At 33.0% G+C, this 19,563-nt stretch overlaps 1 protein-coding gene across 1 annotated transcript; it reads left to right on the top strand.

Moving 5' to 3' along the window:
* The first annotated feature begins 2,095 nt into the window (after positions 1 to 2,095).
* Positions 2,096 to 16,043, top strand: LOC131930604 (uncharacterized). The gene is made up of 6 exons (XM_059287172.1): positions 2,096 to 2,344; positions 11,415 to 11,477; positions 11,647 to 11,740; positions 12,367 to 12,400; positions 13,152 to 13,222; positions 13,887 to 16,043. Exons 1-6 carry the CDS (start codon positions 2,198 to 2,200, stop codon positions 14,105 to 14,107), a joined length of 630 nt encoding a protein of 209 aa, XP_059143155.1. The 5' UTR covers positions 2,096 to 2,197; the 3' UTR covers positions 14,108 to 16,043.
* Positions 16,044 to 19,563: the final 3,520 nt, after the last annotated feature.

Below are 19,563 nucleotides of genomic sequence, written 5' to 3' on the forward strand. Positions count from 1 at the left end.
GGTGTCTTTTTGAAAACTTATTTAACTAAAACTTTTAAACAATCATGTTTGCTAAAAAAAATTATTTTTGGTCAGCACATTAATGTAGGCCTACATCCTTAAAGTATTTATTTTTATACAGCATTTAAGAATATAAAACGAGACAAGTGCCCAATCATAGCAACTGCATAAAGACATTGCTATTTGAGATTATTGATAATTTTGTTTTTCCTCAGACAAAGAAAATGTGGTCATTATGAGTTCACATAAGCTTCTTGTATAGCCTACCACGCATGCAAGATTAGCATTCGAAAAACCGGGCTCAGGAGTTGTAACCTACATTTCTTTAAAGTTTTTACTTTAAATTTAATACAATTTGGACTGATATAAAATTGAAATTTCGTTAAATGAAGATTAGAAGAGAAAAAAATATTTTTTACATCAAGTAACAATATTTAAATAAGGTTGAAGATCAGGCTGTTTCAAACTAGGTGGTATTCAAATAATGGAAATATGATAACATTTTCAGTTTATATTTAACTGTATGCAACAAAAAAAGCCAGCCAGTTTGTTCAGGCCATGCTGGGGACTTGTTCTGCTGGGGATACAAAGGGTCTACTCAAAATATCGACCCGCAAGACAACTATAGAATCAACTCATGTACCCAATGCACCCTATTTATTCTAATAATCTTCAAAAACCTTTCTGCTAGTGTCGTTATTTTAAAAAATATGTTGTCTTCCAGTTTCCTTGTAAAGAAACTGGTATTTAGTTCACAAGAACATATGAAAACCACTCATGCATGACAGCGATTGTCGATTGGGTGCCTTCAAGTGGTTTGACAAGTACTGTCATGGGCTGTTGTTTTACATCCAAACATCACACAAAACTTCCCTTTTTAGAAAAAAATGATTGTCCATTTTTTTAGGGATAATTTTTCGGCCCATTTTGAAAAACGTAAAAAAAATCCGAACAACACTAAAAAAGAATGTCTTTTTCAGCCCTTTGTTTGTAGCTCCAAGAAGGCATTGCATGACCTCAGCTGCCAATCCAAATGCTGAGTAAACGTGTCTTTGATTGGTTGGCAGCTGACACTATGAAATCCTCTAGGGACGGTTCGAAATGTATACCTTAAGCCCTAGATTCTATATTGAATTGAATATTCTAGATCTAGATCTTGATTTTGATCTTTCTTTTTACTCAGACTGGCTGACTAGAACAGACATTGACTAGACTCTGATCTCTTTCACTCTAATTAATACTAATTATTCTAGATAGGCCTATTAGATATGATTTAAAATTAGATCTAGATTTCTTATTTTAGATGTCTAGATTCTAGATAAATATTATATAGTATATATGATCTATGTAATAATTTATCATTATTTTTATAATTATATCAAAAACTGACGGCATATTAATATGGCATATGATATAGAATAGATCTAGCTAGATCTAGTAATATAGATCTAGATCTAGATTAGATTATTTTATTAGATCAGAGAAGTTAATAGTAATAGTTATTACTTAGTTATAGATCTAGTTAAAATTAAAAGTAGTTAAAACTAAGTTGACAAGACTAAATGTTAAAAATGTTATGTTAGTTACACTACACTATATTGATCTAGCCAGCCTATAGTATAGGCTATACTATAGTCGACATAGTGTGACTTAGCTAGCTAGAATCTAGATCTAGATCTAGATCTACTATGCTAGAGATTCTAGAAATCTAGAATGATAAGAATGTTATGTAGATAGATCTAGATTGAAAGATTCTAGATCTAGATCTAGATCTACAATCTAGATTTTAGTTTAGGCTAACTACCATGAATAATCTAGCACCCCCATCTAAGGAAGATTCTATTTTATTGTGGCATTATCTGACACTGGTATAACACATAGATGATAGGCCAACCGCAATAAAATTGTTTAGTCTAGGATATTCTAGATCATATAACATTTAGATTTCTATTTCAAACACAAATAAAATCTAGATCTATGGGCCTTAGGATCTAGATCTAGATCTAGAGAGTTTAGATTCGAGAATCTAGACCTAGCTAGATCTATTATTAGATTTAATCTATCATCCCTACATTCCGTTTTGGAACGTCTGAAGTTGACCTTTGACATTGATGTTGACGCTGCTAACCGGCAGATATATCACCATTGTATTCACTGCTAGATCTAGTCTAGATCTAGATTCTAGATCTAGATAAAAATGCTACTTTGTTTTTTTAAGTATTTACCAGTTCTCTTAGTCACAAGCTTTTTAGGTGCGCGCTCAGAAGAAATAGATCTAAATGAGAATGCTAAAGAAGAAGTGTTCGATAAATTAAAGCAGAAGCAGTTGATCTCCCGTACAGTGGTGAGTGGTGTTTTGGTAATCTATCGTTTTGGGTACGTAAAATCGCCCGCGGCTATTTATGTACGAAAACGTTACCTCATTGTCAAGGCTTTAATAGAAGTATATTGTGATATGTTTGTGTCAAATATTATAGATAAATGAATAATAAACCTAAATCAATGGCTAAATATATCGATATAGGCCAGAAATTAACTTAAACAGCAGTGTCTGAGAGCAAGATTTGCTATATAAACAGCAGCCATTTGTAAAATAGAGTGGCTTCCCCCTGAATCTGGAGCTAAAAGCTTATAAAAAATAAAACTTAGACAAGATGGCTGCTATAGTAAATGTGCATGGTTGCATCTGTCGGAAACATCGCTAGTCTTCATTTATTACGGAAAAGTTTTAATTCAATTGTTTAAAAACAGGTACATAAATGAATCAAGGAAACATTTTTGATTTTTTTTAAACATAAATCTTCCTCAAAATGTGAAATAATTATTAAAATTTAAGGAGTCACCTGTTTTTCACATTACAAATCGCGGGCGATTTTACGTACCCAAAACGATAGATTACCGGTGTTTTTAACTAGACTAGATTAAGTTTTTAGTAGAATCTAGACTAGATCTAGATCTAGAGTCTAGAATCTAGATCTAGATCTAGAAGTAGATATTATATTATAGTAGCCTATTCTATTATTATTATAGATAATATAGTAATGTGAAAAAAAGGTGACATTCAATTTTTGTAGGCCTAATTATTTCACATTTTTAGGAGGATTTATTTTAAAATCTAGATCTAGATCTAGATCTAGTTCTTTTCTCTTCATTTAGAATTTCAATTTGGATTCGATTTTGAGAGATTTTTGACTGAAAAAATACTAGAGGAGCTTACACTTTTCGGACACACATAGCGAAAAAACGCAACGTAAAAATTCCATGCGGTCTCATTCAGTAACCGCTTAACATAGAAAACAAAAAAAAGTATCATATCTATCCGCAACCATTCTACTTTAATAATGTGCGTGTCATTTTGTATTCATACGCATAGAACTTAAGCTATTCTTGTTATAGTGACTGGGGGGTCTTAACGTGTGTTCGAACACATGTAATACAGTTTTACATGTGTTCGGACACCTTTACCCGTCATCGGACATAGCACTTTTTGTTCATTTAGAATAATTTAAAGTCAATTTAATGAATAAAAACATATATTATATGCATGTATATTGTGTTATTGATTATTTGTGAGGTAATTTTAATAGTATAAAACCTTTTTCCCACACTCCCAAAGTTCATCCCATTCAGCAGTACGCTGCTAAGCCAGCCAGGTCACATGATTCCCCCTCCTCTTTCGCATTCCACTGCCTTCTTGACCTTATTTTGACCCTTTCCCTTCAATAATCAGCCCCTTTTATGCTCTAAATTCTTATTTAATAATATTTTTGTGTTGCTGTCCGCTCCCATGTAAGGCCAAATAAGTTAGCGAACACCCCTTTTTTATTGTTCAAGCACAAAAAAACCCATTAACCTTGACATTTACGATGTTCCATACATATATAGAAGCTATTTATAGTGTAACCTTTTAGCTAAGCACAGGGTCCGTAGCGGACCTTGAATCCTTGAAAAACCCTTGAATTCCAAAAAACATCTCAAGGCCTTGAAAAACCCTTGAATTTCCCCAAAAATGAGCAAAACCCCTTGAATTTTATAGGTAAACCTTGAAAACCGTCCGTAAATCGAATTAAAAAAAATAATTCAATTCTGATGGATCTAAATTTTTTCTGGCTTTTTTTTTTGCCGTGGGTCTGCGTTAACTTCGGAGTCTATTTCCAACCCTCTCCTTTGCTGAGCCTCGCGGTATGACCCCAACCAGACCAGTTTTGCATAGGCTCTTCCTAACCTAGATTCTAGATCGTGACGTAGATAGCCGAGGGCTAAATTTAGCATCGTTTTTCGGGTATCTCCGTTTACTAGATTCTAGATCTAGATTCAGTGTTTTCTGTTAGGACCTACCTACTTGTACGGTTTTATCCGTAATTTTTCGATTTTGACACCCCTGTTGCGGAATTAGGCCGCAAATGTTACGCAAAAGCCCACAGTAAACATCAAAATCGATTTAGTGTCGACCTTTTTTTTTCTTGTGTTAAATTTCCGTGTTATCCGGTTCTATGGTTTCAAACATCTTCAATCATAACAATCGACGCCCCCCGCCCCCCAAATCCCTTCCCGACAATATCTCGGCAGTCGTTGGCTCTATTTATATTGTGAACTTTATTGACCCCGCGAGTGGTCTGTTGTCTCCTGATCGGTGATGTCCGTAAAGAAAAAAATTGGAATGTGGCCTAAATCATTAAAATTCTGGTCGCGCATGGAAATTATCTCGATTATAATTAAACCTACATCTAGAACTAATATTTTTTCTTCAAGAAAATAAGCCTTAGGTTTTAATAAAAAAAAAAAAGAATAGCCTGAACTATGCGAGCGTAGGTTTCTATTTACTTAAATTAAAATTTTCTCGGTGTGGGTTAAACACAAAAGGGCGAAACGTAGCTGCGGAATTACGGGTACATTATCTTTATTCCTACATAATTTATCGAATTATTGTGTTCTGTTATTTTAGATGTGCGAGAAGACACGTTTTTACGAACCTAGATCAATCACGGTTCTTTGTGTACCCCACGATAGCAGATGTTTCGGTCACTGCGACCTTAGAAGGTCTTCTAGGTCTATCTCAACTTACAGTGACCTCGCAGTATATTAATAATTAATATAGTCGTGGATCTTGATCTAGATTTTTAACTATTAACCAACAAGATTTCCTAATACCAATAGGCATATTTATCACGTTCGTTAAAAAAACCAATAGCAAATGACGTAATCGTCAATCTCACGTGGGCTATGGACCAAATACACATTGACTGTATCAGATGGGCAGTGTTTTTTCCAGACTTTTTTCTCCAGGGGGGGGGCACTTGAAATCTTCGGGGGGGGGGGGGCGGTAAACTTTCTTCGGGGGGGGGGGGGCGGACACTGTTAAAAGTATATATTTTCTATATAAATTATATAAATTTCATTTCGTTCGGGGGGGGGGGGCGGTAAAAATTTTTCGGGGGGGCCTAGCCCCCCCCCCCCCCCCCCCCCCCCCGAAGAGATGTCTGGAAGAAACTGCAGGTGGGTGAGGCTGTAGACAGAACTTTTTGATGTCATTCTTGACATGGCTGTCTGGTTATTTATGACAATAGAGGTTGGGGTAAAATTCGCATTAATTACGTGACGTCATCAATGGACTACCGCTAGGCTGTGTAATTAAAAAAAACTAAATCCTAACATTACCAGCTCATTAGCATCGCCGATTGTCTTCTTAAAATAAACCGGGAGTGATCTCCCCTAAACTTTCTCGAATATTCTTATATAAAATAACAGGGGATGGGAACTCGGGCTATAGACATGATTTTTACAAGCTTTTATTTAACTCACTTCTTCTGTCGTCAGTCTAGACGGAAACGCAGGAGTGAAAATTCGGACAGTTCTACTTGACCGATACGATTCAAAGTTAGCACGTGGGTCAAGACATGAAGACAATGCAATCTGAAACTAAATTTGACTTAATTGGATGCCTAATTAATTTTTTATGAATTAATTAAAATTTGGACCGAATTAGTAGGCATGTCTAGCCAACCACACCACACGCGTCATCACCTTCAATAGCTTCAATGGCTGCGTTCAAAAACCATTGCGCGCCTACTGAACGTGATGTTCAGTAGGCGCGCAATGGTTTTTAGTCATGTAACTCTATTGTAAATAAAACATGTAAAGTACTGAAAAAAAAATTCATAAAAAACGTTTTAATAACAAGCTTTTATGTAATGATGCACTAAAAAGTAGAAAATAAATTATAGACTACTATTTAAATAACTATAAAGAAAAGCGTGGGTGTCTTCCTTAACATTAGTAAAGGTATCCAATAGATACTAAAGTGACCCACGCTTTTCTTTATAGTTATTTAAATAGTAGTCTATAATTTATTTTCTACTTTTTAGTGCATCATTACATAAAAGCTTGTTACTAAAACGTTTTTTTATGAATTTTTTTTAAATCCATTTTAAATACTTAAAGTTTTAAAAATAGAATAAAATCTCGTAGACAAATTAATTGCACACCAAGTGAACGCGAAATAAAAAAGCGCATAATAGTGCGCAATATGATTAGTACTTTTAAAATTTACATTAGTTTTTTGAGAAATCGGAAGTAGCGTAAATTACTACTTCCAGTCAACGGAAATTACTCAAAATTTAACAGAAGGTAGAGAATTAGATCTTTTACTTACATGTGAAATTTCATTTATCTATCTGAAATAGTACTCTAGTTATAGGCTTTTGAAAAATTCAAAGTAGAAAAAGTACCACTTCCGGTTGTCGGAAATCGCTCAAAAGTTGATACGGATCTACGATTTTGATATAATACTTATATATGAAATTTCAACAACCTAGCTGTAACGGTAATCAAGTTATCGTGTTTACACACGGACACACAGACACACACACACACAGACATACGGACAAGATTGCAAAATTATGTTTTTCCGTATCAGTGAGGTGTAAAAGAGATTTGTAAAAATCTCGATTTTTTTTTTTTTTGCACGATTACAATACTTTCTCTATACTACGTATATACGAGAAAGTAAAAAGGAAAGATTTTGCGCCGACGTAAACAAAGAATTTGTATTTATCAAAAGAAAAGAAAAATAATTTGAAGGACTATGACTGTGCTGTTTTCACTCAACTTTACGGACACTTTTTACCGCCTCTCACTTCAAGGTCGCGCTGACCGTAAGATCTACGACACGAGACCACGCGCGAGCACAGTAGTGTCTCACGGTCAAGGCAGTTCTACAAACGCTGTTTATCTAATTTTAACGTGGTTATCTTTAATATTGGGCTTACTGCTAGATTAAAGCGAAAACAAAAACTAAATCTGCATCGTTTTAGGTCATTGAACAAAATATGTAGGTCTGCTATAATTTAGTTACACCATCTAGCAGGGTCTAGATCTAATTGCTTTTTACTGTGGTAAAACGTCCTTGGAATGTTTAAGAAGCCTCGAATTACCGTGTTTGAGAAAATTGCCGCTGTCTCTGCCCCCTCCCATCCGCTTGTAAAAAAAATCCGCTTTTCACTTTGTCGGGCGGCTACATCTCTGACATGAGTATTACTAGCGTAGTTACTTGTGAAATTGTTTTAAAAAAACAACTTAATTCTGTTATTCCGCGATATGAACTAACTTAAAACTTCCACGATATTTCTTTACGTCATCATGTATATCATAGGTGGGGACATTGGGGTCGTCCATAAATGACGTCACACTCGTAGGGGGAGGGGGATCCGTAATCGTGTGACGGTGTGTGATGAGGGGATGGGGGGGGGGAGTCAGATCGTGTGCCATCACACTTTTGCATTATTAAAAAGCAATGTTAGAAAACGAATTTTAGCATTTTAGAAAACTGTTTTAATAAATTGTAAAAGGAATTGATTAAAATACTCTATTTTGACAGAGTTCAGACAAGATTTTGGGGAAAAAATCCTATTTTAAGAAAAATTAAACTGCAATCAAGGGGGGTGGGGTGTAGGAGGGGTTATAGGCTGAGGTGTGACGTCATTTTAGAGGGCGGGGCCTGGCTTTTTGTGATGTGTGACGGAGGGGGGGGGAGAGGTAATAATCTTTTAAAAAGCGTGAGGTCATTTATGACATTAAGCAGGATAATTTCTACAAGCATAGCTAGGTTTTTTTTTGTTTCTATATGTGTGCAGAGTCCTTTTTAAAGGAATATGTGTGCAGAGTCCTTTTTAAAGGACTATCAGACAGACGAACCAATGCTTCCTTTTATGTATAATGACCTGATTCTGATTATCACTTGACATTGACAAGTCATTCAATTGAAGTTGGGTTTGTTGCTGACTCTCTAATAAAGTCTCTAGAAAAAGTAAAAAAAGCAAGTGAGCTTCAAATTCTCAATTTCAAATCTGATTGTAAGACAACTTTGATAGGATTTTCATCAAATTTTTTGTTGAAATCTCCATTACTTTAGTCATTAGTGAGAGACTTAGCCTAATGCAAATGTTTAAAAATAGAGCCAGTTCACAAAAAAATAAATGAAGGGAATTCTTCACATCCTAGTCAACAAATGGAAATCAGCTGAGTGTGACCAAGTTCTGTTTCAATTTTCAACATTCATAGATACATGTACTCTAAATGGTTGTCTATCTAAATCTAATTGAGAACATGATAGGCTGGACATTTGTTTCATAGAACAGCTTGGTAGCAAAATTTCTTATGTGAACATTTGGAAAATTGTTAGAGATCTATTGCTTCTGTCACATGGTCAAGCCAGTTTTGAAAGAGGTTTTTCTGAAAATAGAAGTTGGAGGAGTGTCATTTGACACCAAAGATACTGATTGCAAAAGGGATTATGCTGGACTCTCAGACAATCTCCTGACTTAGATAGTTTTGTAATAACACCAACATTATTTCAAAAATTGTGTGTGCAAAAAACATACATCACACTCATTGTAATGCCCGTTAGTGGTAGTTTATACCTTGAAATTCCCCCCAAAATCACCTTGAAAACCTTGAAAAAGCCTTGAATTTTCTTTTGGGATTTGGCTATGGACCCTGTAAGCATTGATTGGTTCAAGTTTTGCCCCTAAGTCCAACCCTAGGTCACTTCATCCGGCTGGTGTAAAAATAGAAATGTGCGTACCATGCAACGTTAAAAAATTTCTAAAAATAATTCTTGAGAAAGGAAACGGAAGTACTTGACACGGAAGTGTTCATAAATGAACAGTTTACGTGCAGGCGCCGTGGTTTCGCGTGAGACATGCTAATTAAAGTTTCTATGAGCCAAAAACCGACGAAGTGTTCGCTCCTACGTAATTTTTGGTGTGTGTCCGAAAAGTGTAAACTCCTCTAGATCTAGATCTAGAAGTCTAGTACTAGTAGTCAGATATCGCAATCCAGATCTAGATTTTTAAATCTAAGTTTTCTCTAGATTTCTAGTTTTATATTACCATCTAGATCTAGAAACGATCTAAATTCTAGAATCTGAATGCAAATAAAAGTATAAATCACTATAAGTAAAGTAAAGTAAAGCTTCCCTTTCAAACCTGACCGTCTATGGGGCAAGTGAAGTAGAGTTCACTTGTTTCTGTGACCTCGGCATATGAAGAGATAGTGTGGTCAGCACTATGCCCAGCCACCTTTACTTTCCCTAACGTGGGTAGGTACCCATCAGAGTTAGGTGGACTCAGGGATGGTCTACTGACTTGAACCCGGATTCGAACTCGAGACTATTGGGTTAGCAGTCTAGCTCTCTACCGCTAGACCACTTCGTCCCATATAAATCACTATAATAGTTAGGTTATTCTGTCTGGCTGGAACGCTCTAGACAGATTTCTTTGTAGATTTTCTCGCTAAATCTATAATTTAATCAGTTTTCAATTTAAACATGACCACTGAATAATAGTGAGCTTTTAAATAAAAAGTATGTTTTAAACTAAATTACTTAATTTAATAGTTATTATCACTCACTGCCATGGCACGACACACCTTTCCATTACAACCATGTTATATCACTCTTATGTTTGAGGCCACGGCGAACCACAAATCGGTTTGACTTTTAACTGACTATGCACTAGAGATCCACACTAGTGATCGACCAAATAGGGGGTCACATTTTTTAAAAATAAAAATAAATTGGTTGTGATATTAGAGCCGGTCTTATTAAAAAATTGCTCACAATATTTGATTTCTTTTTTCATAGACAGATTAAAAATAATAATGCTTTACTTACTCGCTCACTTTTGTACCTACATCTATATATATAATTCTCTTCTGGGAGCCGTTAGAAAACAAGCTGCAAACGCTCTCCCTACCTCCCCACCCCTACATGGTTTTAGTGAGCTGTGTTCACTCTAAATGTTTACAAGCAGAGCCAACGATTTTAAACGTAGGGGGGGAGGGGGGGGGAGGGGGGGGGGGAAGGAAGGGTTATGGTCCTTAACGAGCTACTTATAGTGTTTTAAAGAAATATTTTCAGTGTCAGCGTTGGTACTGTCGAATTCACAAATTATGAATTATTGAAAATTAGAAACAACTAAATAGCGGCGTATGTTATGCCGCGGGCCGGCTCGTTGTTGATATTTTAAAAGTTCTATTAATTTTTTAATGAAACCAACTTTTGAATTTAGCCTATAGTTTGTGAAAACCCCGTCATTTTGCTCGTGGTAAACATTTAAAACCATGGACGCCATATTGTTGTCAGCAACTGGCCATTCCTCCAGGTTAGCAAGCAAGTAAATTTAAAAGATGCATAGTGAAAGACCGTGACTTCACATGGAACATATAGGAAGTTTTCAAAATGAAACGAAATATGTACAGTTTTAAAGCCGGAAAAGTATACACAATAAAATGACTTCATTAATTCTAGAGTAAACATAGAATTAAAAAGCCATTGCTGAAAAAAATACACAATAATAATGATGTCATCCATATGTAATAATAAAGATACTAAAATTACCACCTAATTTGTCAAATCTTAAAAGTTTCTTGAAAAGAATGCAAGTTTGCTTCATTTTTATTTTTTTCAGTGTATTTAAAAGCTTATAATTACAAATGTTTTTTTATATTTTATTTTTTGAAAGTTTAGGGTTACTTAAGAGAGGAAATGGACACAATTGAGTTTTTTTTTCCATGTGAACTAAATGATATGGTCCCTCTCAGATCACTGGGCTAATGTAAATGTTAGACCAGGTCTTTCCCCTTTTGATATAATTAATAAAAGGCCTACGTTTTCCACCTGTTACTAATATCAGGGGATTATACAATACCAACTAGATTAAGCTCATAGAGTTTAAATGATGGGTTGGCCTACTTTATGTCTGATTAAACATTACCGTAAGTCTGTTTTTATTGTGTGAAAAGGAATGTTTGCCAAATTATTACAATGATGAAATTAAACCTCCTCTCATGTATAATGAGACTTAGTATTGTTAATTATGTTTTGCACAAAACATGAAAATAAACTTTTTCCCCAGAGGAAACCAGAGCACTGTTCTGTTGTTTCAGAGGTTGGTGATGAATTGCAAATTCATTACAAAGTAAGTTTATTAACTAATGTAAATTTTTTTCCTTGATTTTGTGTTATAAGTTTAGTTGTTTGATCAGTGTTCAATTAAAAGAAAAAAGTCTTTGCTGTAGTAGGTCTATTTTATTTTAAATAGTTCATGTTTAATTAAAAGGATGATAACACATTTTGTTCTTTTGTAGGGTTACCTTGAAAATGGCCAAATGTTTGATTCTTCAGAGAAGCAAGGCCAAACTCATTTTACCTTCACCATAGGTGCTGGTGAGTTGATTCCAGGTATGCTATTTTTTTTTTTGGCTTGAACCTCATCATTATAAGTAAAGTAAAGCTTCACAGTTAAGTACTGACAAACATTAAATTGTGTTCATCAACTATGATCCAGTGTACACTGGGTTTGGTTTTACCCATGGAGCTGTTTTTTCATTATCTAATGATGATAATAAGAATACATTATGCCCTATTTACTGCAGATCAAGGTATTTGATTCTTAATTCTTTGACTTGGCAATTCTCCGCTGTAACCACGTATGATAACTTAAACAAATTAAACATATCAGATTTCTTTCTTTTTAATAAATGCTGGTTTACAGAAAGGTAATATGTAATATCAATGTTCTAAAAGAGCTAAAAGTACAGTAATTAAATACTTTTTATGTACAGCCTCATGTTCAGCTCCTCCTTTGTAATTTTTTTTACCCTCAACCATTGTATCCTCAGACATAATAGCTTATGTTATGAATATAACTGATGTTTTCCCCCATCTTGTCTGCTTGTTCTGTAATTATTGTTATTTTCTAAAATAACCATAGGTATTCATGGTACTGTTTTGCTGACCATGATAGTTGAACATGTTTGGCCAGGGTAAGGTTTTTAATGATGTGTGCTAATATATTTTTTCTACAGGATGTGACCAGGGCTTGCTTGGTATGTGTGAAGGGTAAGTAGCTGCTTTGTTTTCTTTTCAAAACACTATCGAAGTGAAAAGAATTCATGTTTATAGCAAGCAGCTAGGCAGACAGAAACTGTAAAGGAAAAACTAGACCATTTAGGCTTTAAATTATAGTGACTAAATTAATTCACAAATACTTTGTCATAATCAATTACCAATCAACTGATCAATGAAATTACATTTATAAGAACATGGGCAATGTGCATTGACTAATAGTCTCAGCAGTAAACTACATGTAGTATAATGTTCTGCTGTAATTGACTAATAGTCTCAGCAGTAAACTACATGTAGTATAATGTTCTGCTGTAATTGACTAATAGTCTCAGCAGTAAACTACATGTAGTATAATGTTCTTCTGTAATTGACTAATAGTCTCAGCAGTAAACTACATGTAGTATAATGTTCTGCTGTAATTGACTAATAGTCTCAGCAGTAAACTACATGTAGTATAATGTTCTGCTGTAATTGCCACAAGAATGTTTCTGGAGGCCATTTGGGTTTGAAACTACAAGCACTCACAAATAGAAGAAATCCCATGCAAGTCTAGGCCTAATCTGTGATTAGCTTTAAATACGCATTAGTGTTACCCTATTGATATTTGTTTGTGTATTGCATCCCAAAACTGCCATGAACTTAAAGCCACCATAGGGATGAGTTTTTTTAATAATTAAAAAAGTTATCTTGTATAGACCATGTGTGTGAAGAATTTTAATATCATACATTTTAAATTATTTATTAGAGAGCAACGCAGGCTCGTTATCCCACCCTGGCTTGGATATGGAAAAGTAGGCTATCCTCCAGTTATACCCCGTGAGTAAAATTTATGTATTTTTGTAATTTCGTTTAAAGTTAATTGAAATTATCATCAAATTAGTGATGGAGAAATGTTAATTACATTGATTATTTATACTAGGTTTTATTTATATCATATTTAATGTATACTTTTCTTGTTAAAAAGTGGATTATTTATAAGTGCCAGCTTTTCTATTTTGTTGAGTTAAAAATATGGCATATTCAATTTATATTCGGCATAATTGTGGTAAGTTGAGAAAAGTGCTTGGTTTACTGTTCCAATGTTTTTTGTGACAAAAAATATCTGAGAAATAAAGTGGTAATTGTACAATTGCAAAATACTAAAATTTAATATGGAAATTAAAAAAATCTGTTGTTAATTGAGCATACAGGTATATCATAAATGTGTTCTATCAAGAAACTTTATGAATGTTTGTCTGTTACTAATATGTAAAATACAAAATGTAACAAAAGTGGTGTGCACAGTCCTAGGTTATGTTACAACAAAATGTACTGATACACCATGTTTACACTAGCAATATCACTACAAAATGTTACATCACTACCAGTTTTGAATGTTACTTATAACTGAATTTATAAATACACCATTTGTGTATAATGCTTAACAACACATGTGTATACTATATGAATGTTGAGAAACATTTATATATTCTACTTGTAGCTGATGCAACCTTGATGTTTGAAGTCACACTGATCTCTTTAAAGAAAAAGAATTCACAGAAGTCTTTCGCAAGCCTTGAGGGAATACTTCACTTTTTGAAGTTTATGACACCCCCTTTAGTGGTCGTCTTTGTCATCTATTACTTGTACACACGTTACAAGAAAGAAACTGAAGCTGACAATGAACTCAAACATGGAAAAAAAAAAGGGAAGAATAATTAACAATTTTAGTTTACCTCATCAATACAGGTTGTTAAAAAATCTTTAGTACATTTTTGTTTTTTGATGCTCTATAGTTGAATAATTAACAATTTTAGTTTACCTCATTAATACAGGTTGTTAAAAAATCTTTAGTACTTTTTTGTTTTTTGAAGCTCTATAGTTTTTTTTTTATATTAAATTTAGTTTTTCTGTCTTAATTCTGACAGTGTCTAACTAAATTTCTAGAGTTTTTAAAATGATGCAATTTTGGATTAATTTGTATTTTAATAAGCAAAGGTGTTTATATTTTATTTCGCAAATACCAATTACAACAATTGTAGATAACACAGTTTTAGTCAATTGCTCAAATTAGATTTAAATACTTTTCACATTTTTCTTAACAAAACAAGGAAGTAGAGTATGATGGTTACAGCACTGACTTACTTTGTGCTTTCTGCCACCTCAGCTCTGGATATTATTTTACAATCAATTCCCTCCGTCCCAAAGATAATATACCCAATATAAAAAAAGTTTTATGTTGAGATGCATTATCTTTAGTTTTCTTACAAATTCAATTAATTATTTATATTTTATGCTATTAATTTTTACAGTAATCTCAGTATTGTGTTTAATTACATCCTGTGATAGACAAATGCCTTGATGTTTTGTTGATATAAATTTAAAATAAAACCTGCTTATCCTCCTTGCCTTAATGATGATATGTTATATTAATAGCCATCCATATGATATATTTCTCTTTATATTTTCTTTTTTTACACACGACTCATCAAACAACTGCAAATTTAAAAAGAAATATAAACAGTTGATTATTTTATCTTGGAATCTTCAGATAATTTTATGAATTAAGAGTGATAAAAGCAGATGGATGCTTTTTATTGTTTTTTTAATTTTGTCACACTCAGTTAAATACTCATAAAAGAATTAAAAAAATGAAACGTTTTGCAATTGACAAAATGTACAATTTTTTAAACTTGTTGTATTCAATGATTTTTTGATTTTTTAAAAAATCAGTTGGATATTTTTTTTACTGGGTAAAAAAATTTCAAGTACTAAAAAGTTCTCTTATTATCTCTCTAGAAATGTTTACAAGCTACCTATTTTAAATACATCCTTGCAACATTAGCAAAGTTTACAATTGGCATCCTATACTGAATTGTGCAATGACATAATAAACTTGATGCAAACAAATGTAAAATATTTTATTTATATTACTCATTAAGTTGAAAGTCTCAATGTTTTTATTTAAAAATAATGTTTGTCCCCTGCATTTACCACCTAAATAAAATTTTTGCTAGTCTGGAGCTGTCACAGTAGTAACACTTGTGTTAAAAGTGCTTGGCATTAGTTTAAAAATTTAGTGGTAAAGGCCTTGTCAAAGTATAATGACTTTGTAACTTGTCAGTATTAACATTTTTTATATACTGAAGTAACATTGTTTTTGTTATATAACTAGCATTTATTAGTCATAGTACCCAAAGATTGTGTCTACATTTTTCTACAGGATCTCTTAATATATGGAGAGAGCTGTGTACATGTCTTATTAGGTTAAAACTTGTTTTGAAAACTCCAAGGTGCTGACAGTTTTACCTAGATATGTTTTTGTTATAAACATGTCATGGTTAGAAAGTATTTTGTTTGTTTAAAAAATACCTGTGATAAATTTATCTTTTGTTTATTGAAGGCAGCCATGACAGATAAGTTGTCATTTCATTTAAGAGAATGTAAGTGCATTTGTTTTCTCTTGCAGGAAGGACATGTACTAAATATTGTATCTTCTGGCATATTTTTCATTATCCACTTTCAGTGTAGTTCATTAACTTAATTCCAATCAGTATAAAGTTATGTATATTTCTATATACATTCTATTTAGTAATCATAAATTACATTTTCCATGGACAATTGCTTATTCTGAAATTAATAACAGAAGCAACTGTTAGCTGTTAACAAAACTGCTATTCTAATTAATATAAGCTACACTGTTTAAAGTTGATGCAATCAGTATTGATTTTTATTAAATATTTAAAGCATATTAACTATACATATGTTTTAACTATTGCTAAACACTGCAATTAGTTTTAACATGTATTATCATTTTGTGTTGCTTTGTTTCATTTTTCTGACGTGGAATAAATATTTTTATTCTGTTTTAATTCAAATAATTGTCTTACTATAATTTGTTGTTGACTACAAAGGCAAAGGTATTCTCTTAGTTACTACTGATTAAATGTCTGTTATAAGTGGAGATTTGAGGTTTTAGATATACTGGTAGTACATAATATTTTAGAAAGAAATCGATTTTTAATAGACAATAACATGTAGATTTCTGTTAAAATATTGATTTCTTTTTTAAAAAGCCGTAATATCAGCTAAAATTCAGTTTCCAACGTCAGCTATTTAATGTCTGATGAAGATCTGTCAATTATATCCTATTGAAAATTAATAATATTGTCAGAACATAGAAATAACAAGCTGTGATGTCTGTTTAGATGTGGAGGCCTATCTTTTTGTGACTGTGTGTGACAATGTGGAGGGGTGAGGAGATAATCTCATAAAAAAATCATGATGACATTTATGAATGACCACCAAACCCATAGTTATCCACAGGGAAACAAGTGGTCTAGTTTAATTTAAAAATAAGATACAGATGGTCAACATGGTAGGCAGAGTGTCATCTACTATTGTGGAAGTGGCGTATGGAAAGATTTTGTGCTCATTTGCTGGTAGAAGGTTTCTTACTAAACTTATGCCATTATGGCTCAATGCCCTACTGCTTCAAGCCACTAAGATGGTACCAAGTGCTTTCCTACATACCTAAGCCATAAGAGCTGGGTGCTCAATGCTGTCCTACATACCCAAGCCACAAGGGCTGGGTACTCAATGCTGTCCTACATACTCAAGCCACTAGGACTGGGTACTCAATGCTGTCCTACATAATCAAGCCACTAAGACAGGGTACTCAATGCTGTCCTACATACTCAAGCCACTAAGACAGGGTACTCAATGCTGTCCTACATACTCAAGCCACTAGGACTGGGTACTCAATGCTGTCCTACATACTCAAGCCACTAAGACAGGGTACTCAATGCTGTCCTACATACTCAAGCCACTAAGACAGGGTACTCAATGCTGTCCTACATAATCAAGGTATTAGGACTGGATACTCAATGCTGTCCTACATAATCAAGCCACTAAGACAGGGTACTCAATGCTGTCCTACATACTCAAGCCACTAAGACAGGGTACTCAATGCTTCCATACATATTAAAACCATAGACCATATTGATTTGCTACCAAAACTTTGATCTAAAATATGCTTGGCCAGCATAAGCAATAGCCATTGGATGTTACATTTTAAACCTAAACAATTAACAGGTGTATTTTAAAGGTCAGAAACAAAACCAATCAAACAATAATAACAAGGCCTTAAGTAATTTCTTATTTTTAATACATTCTGGCACAGTGCGCCCACCTTACATTTTCAGGCTCTTCCTCATGAATATATGCAAATGAGATTGAATCAACATCTGATTAATCAATCATTATCTCATTTGCATATTCATGAAGCAGGCAGTTTACATAAACAAATTCAATTATCTAACATTAATTACTCATACTGTGAAATAAATAATAATGTTAATAATAATAATTATTGTAATAATAATAATAATAATAATATTGTGAAGAAGAAAATTGTTGGATATGTCAATTATCATCAAACATAGTCGTTATATCATTTTTATAAAACGATAACAATCACCTTCACATTCATTTTGCCTGTCATTATTATGAAAAGAAATAATGCAGCAACTTCTATAATAAATCAACAACCATAACAATAACACCTAGAAGAAGCAGGTTATGCTTGATGCCCACAAGCATTCACAAGCAGTTACGAGAGAAGAAATAAAACTCATCAAAGTTAAACTGGTATCTTAAATATTGAAAGGTGCAGAGCTCATAAACTGTTTGTATAAATAAAACAAATATTCAAGCTTGGAATTTCGTCATCTTTGAGCATTTCTTTTCACCCTAACCACAGCTTTCTGTGCCTTGTGGAGGTTGAAACATGTGGTTAACTGAGAAATTCAACAAAATCTTCTCAAGTTTTAGAACTATAGTTTAAAGATTAGTTTAAAAAGTGTTTTCCAACCAACACTGAATCATATTTTTTTAATTATTAAAATGAAAAAACCGATGTGTTGCCTGTTGACCAGCTTTTGCACAGAAATATTTCAAAAGATTTGGATTTTCAAAGGAAGCATCAAGTGAAACATGTGTAAAAATTTCTTTTATATAAATTTTACTTTTATTCAGAAATATATTGTTGAATATTAACTTAAACAATCTTAAGCAATGTATACATGATTCAATTTTAAATTATAATTTCACCAACATAACTATGCTTTATTTATGTAATGACATGAATTTACTATTAGTACTGTTTCAAAAATGAGCTTCAATAATTTAAATTTCTTCTATTAATCCAGTGGATTATCACTATACACTTTTAAAATACTTGGAATAATACTATACCACAATTTCAAAGTGTTAAAATTGAACTTCAATGCTGAAAAACCAATCAACATAAATATTAAAAACCCAACCTAAAAGTGAAGTTGAAAAAAAAAGTTGAAACCTTCATTTATACAGAGCTTGAATGCACTAACAAGAATGCCTCACTCTCTAAGGGAATGTTTTGAACAAGTTGACCGTCTTGGTTATCTAGTATTTATCTAGTTAGAAAAATTATTAGGCTAGATCAAATGCTACCGGTATAGGGTCTACATAACAGTAATTACTTGAGTTTTAAATATGGTGACGTTATCATGATGTGCCTAAACTTTGCATCTTATTTTGTTAACAATTTTTTAAAAAACTTTAAATATATTGTTGGGGTGATCACTGGCATACAATCCTTTCCATTAGATAACTTATCAAAATTATATAAGGTCCAACTACCTACATTAATACAAAATTTTAATCGGAACAAATTAGTTCATTATATTTTAGCTCTCCAGTGAAGCAGGGTTTAAGCGGAGTTAAAAGCAGTGGAGGCCCAACAATATTTGTTTCAAATAGAACAAGTTGAATTATGAAGCCAAAAACATTGATGTTATGAGCTGCGAAAATGGATGGCATATACAGTCAATGTTGGTTGGAGTACACTAAGAAAGCTGCACACATTTATTTTGTGCAATTTTTATAATGGAAATATGAAATTTTCACAAAAATATGACATTAAATAAACAACATACTAGAGCCTAAGATAATCAATAGTAAATATGTTTAAATCATAGACAATCCAACATAGTTGTCTTGACCAACATTGATTCATGTTCATTAGACTTAATTAACTTAATGAAATAAACAACATTAGACCCATGTCATTAGAATTCATCATTTAAAGTGCTATTATACAAACCCTATAAATACATCACTAGTACAATTAAAATTTC

The sequence above is a fragment of the Physella acuta genome, unplaced genomic scaffold, assembly GCF_028476545.2.
Source record: "Physella acuta isolate Inbredline_101_S28 unplaced genomic scaffold, ASM2847654v3 ptg001809l, whole genome shotgun sequence".
Classification (NCBI taxonomy): domain Eukaryota; kingdom Metazoa; phylum Mollusca; class Gastropoda; family Physidae; genus Physella; species Physella acuta.

Bases quoted from the DNA above. Each gene is read 5' to 3' on its own strand.
- LOC131930604 (XM_059287172.1), top strand. From the start codon at position 2,198: ATGCTACTTTGTTTTTTTAAGTATTTACCAGTTCTCTTAGTCACAAGC. The intron at 2,345-11,414 runs GTGAGTGGTGTT...CTTTTTCCCCAG, and splicing joins AGTTGATCTCCCGTACAGTG to AGGAAACCAGAGCACTGTTC. The intron at 12,401-13,151 runs GTAAGTAGCTGC...ATTATTTATTAG, and splicing joins TTGCTTGGTATGTGTGAAGG to AGAGCAACGCAGGCTCGTTA.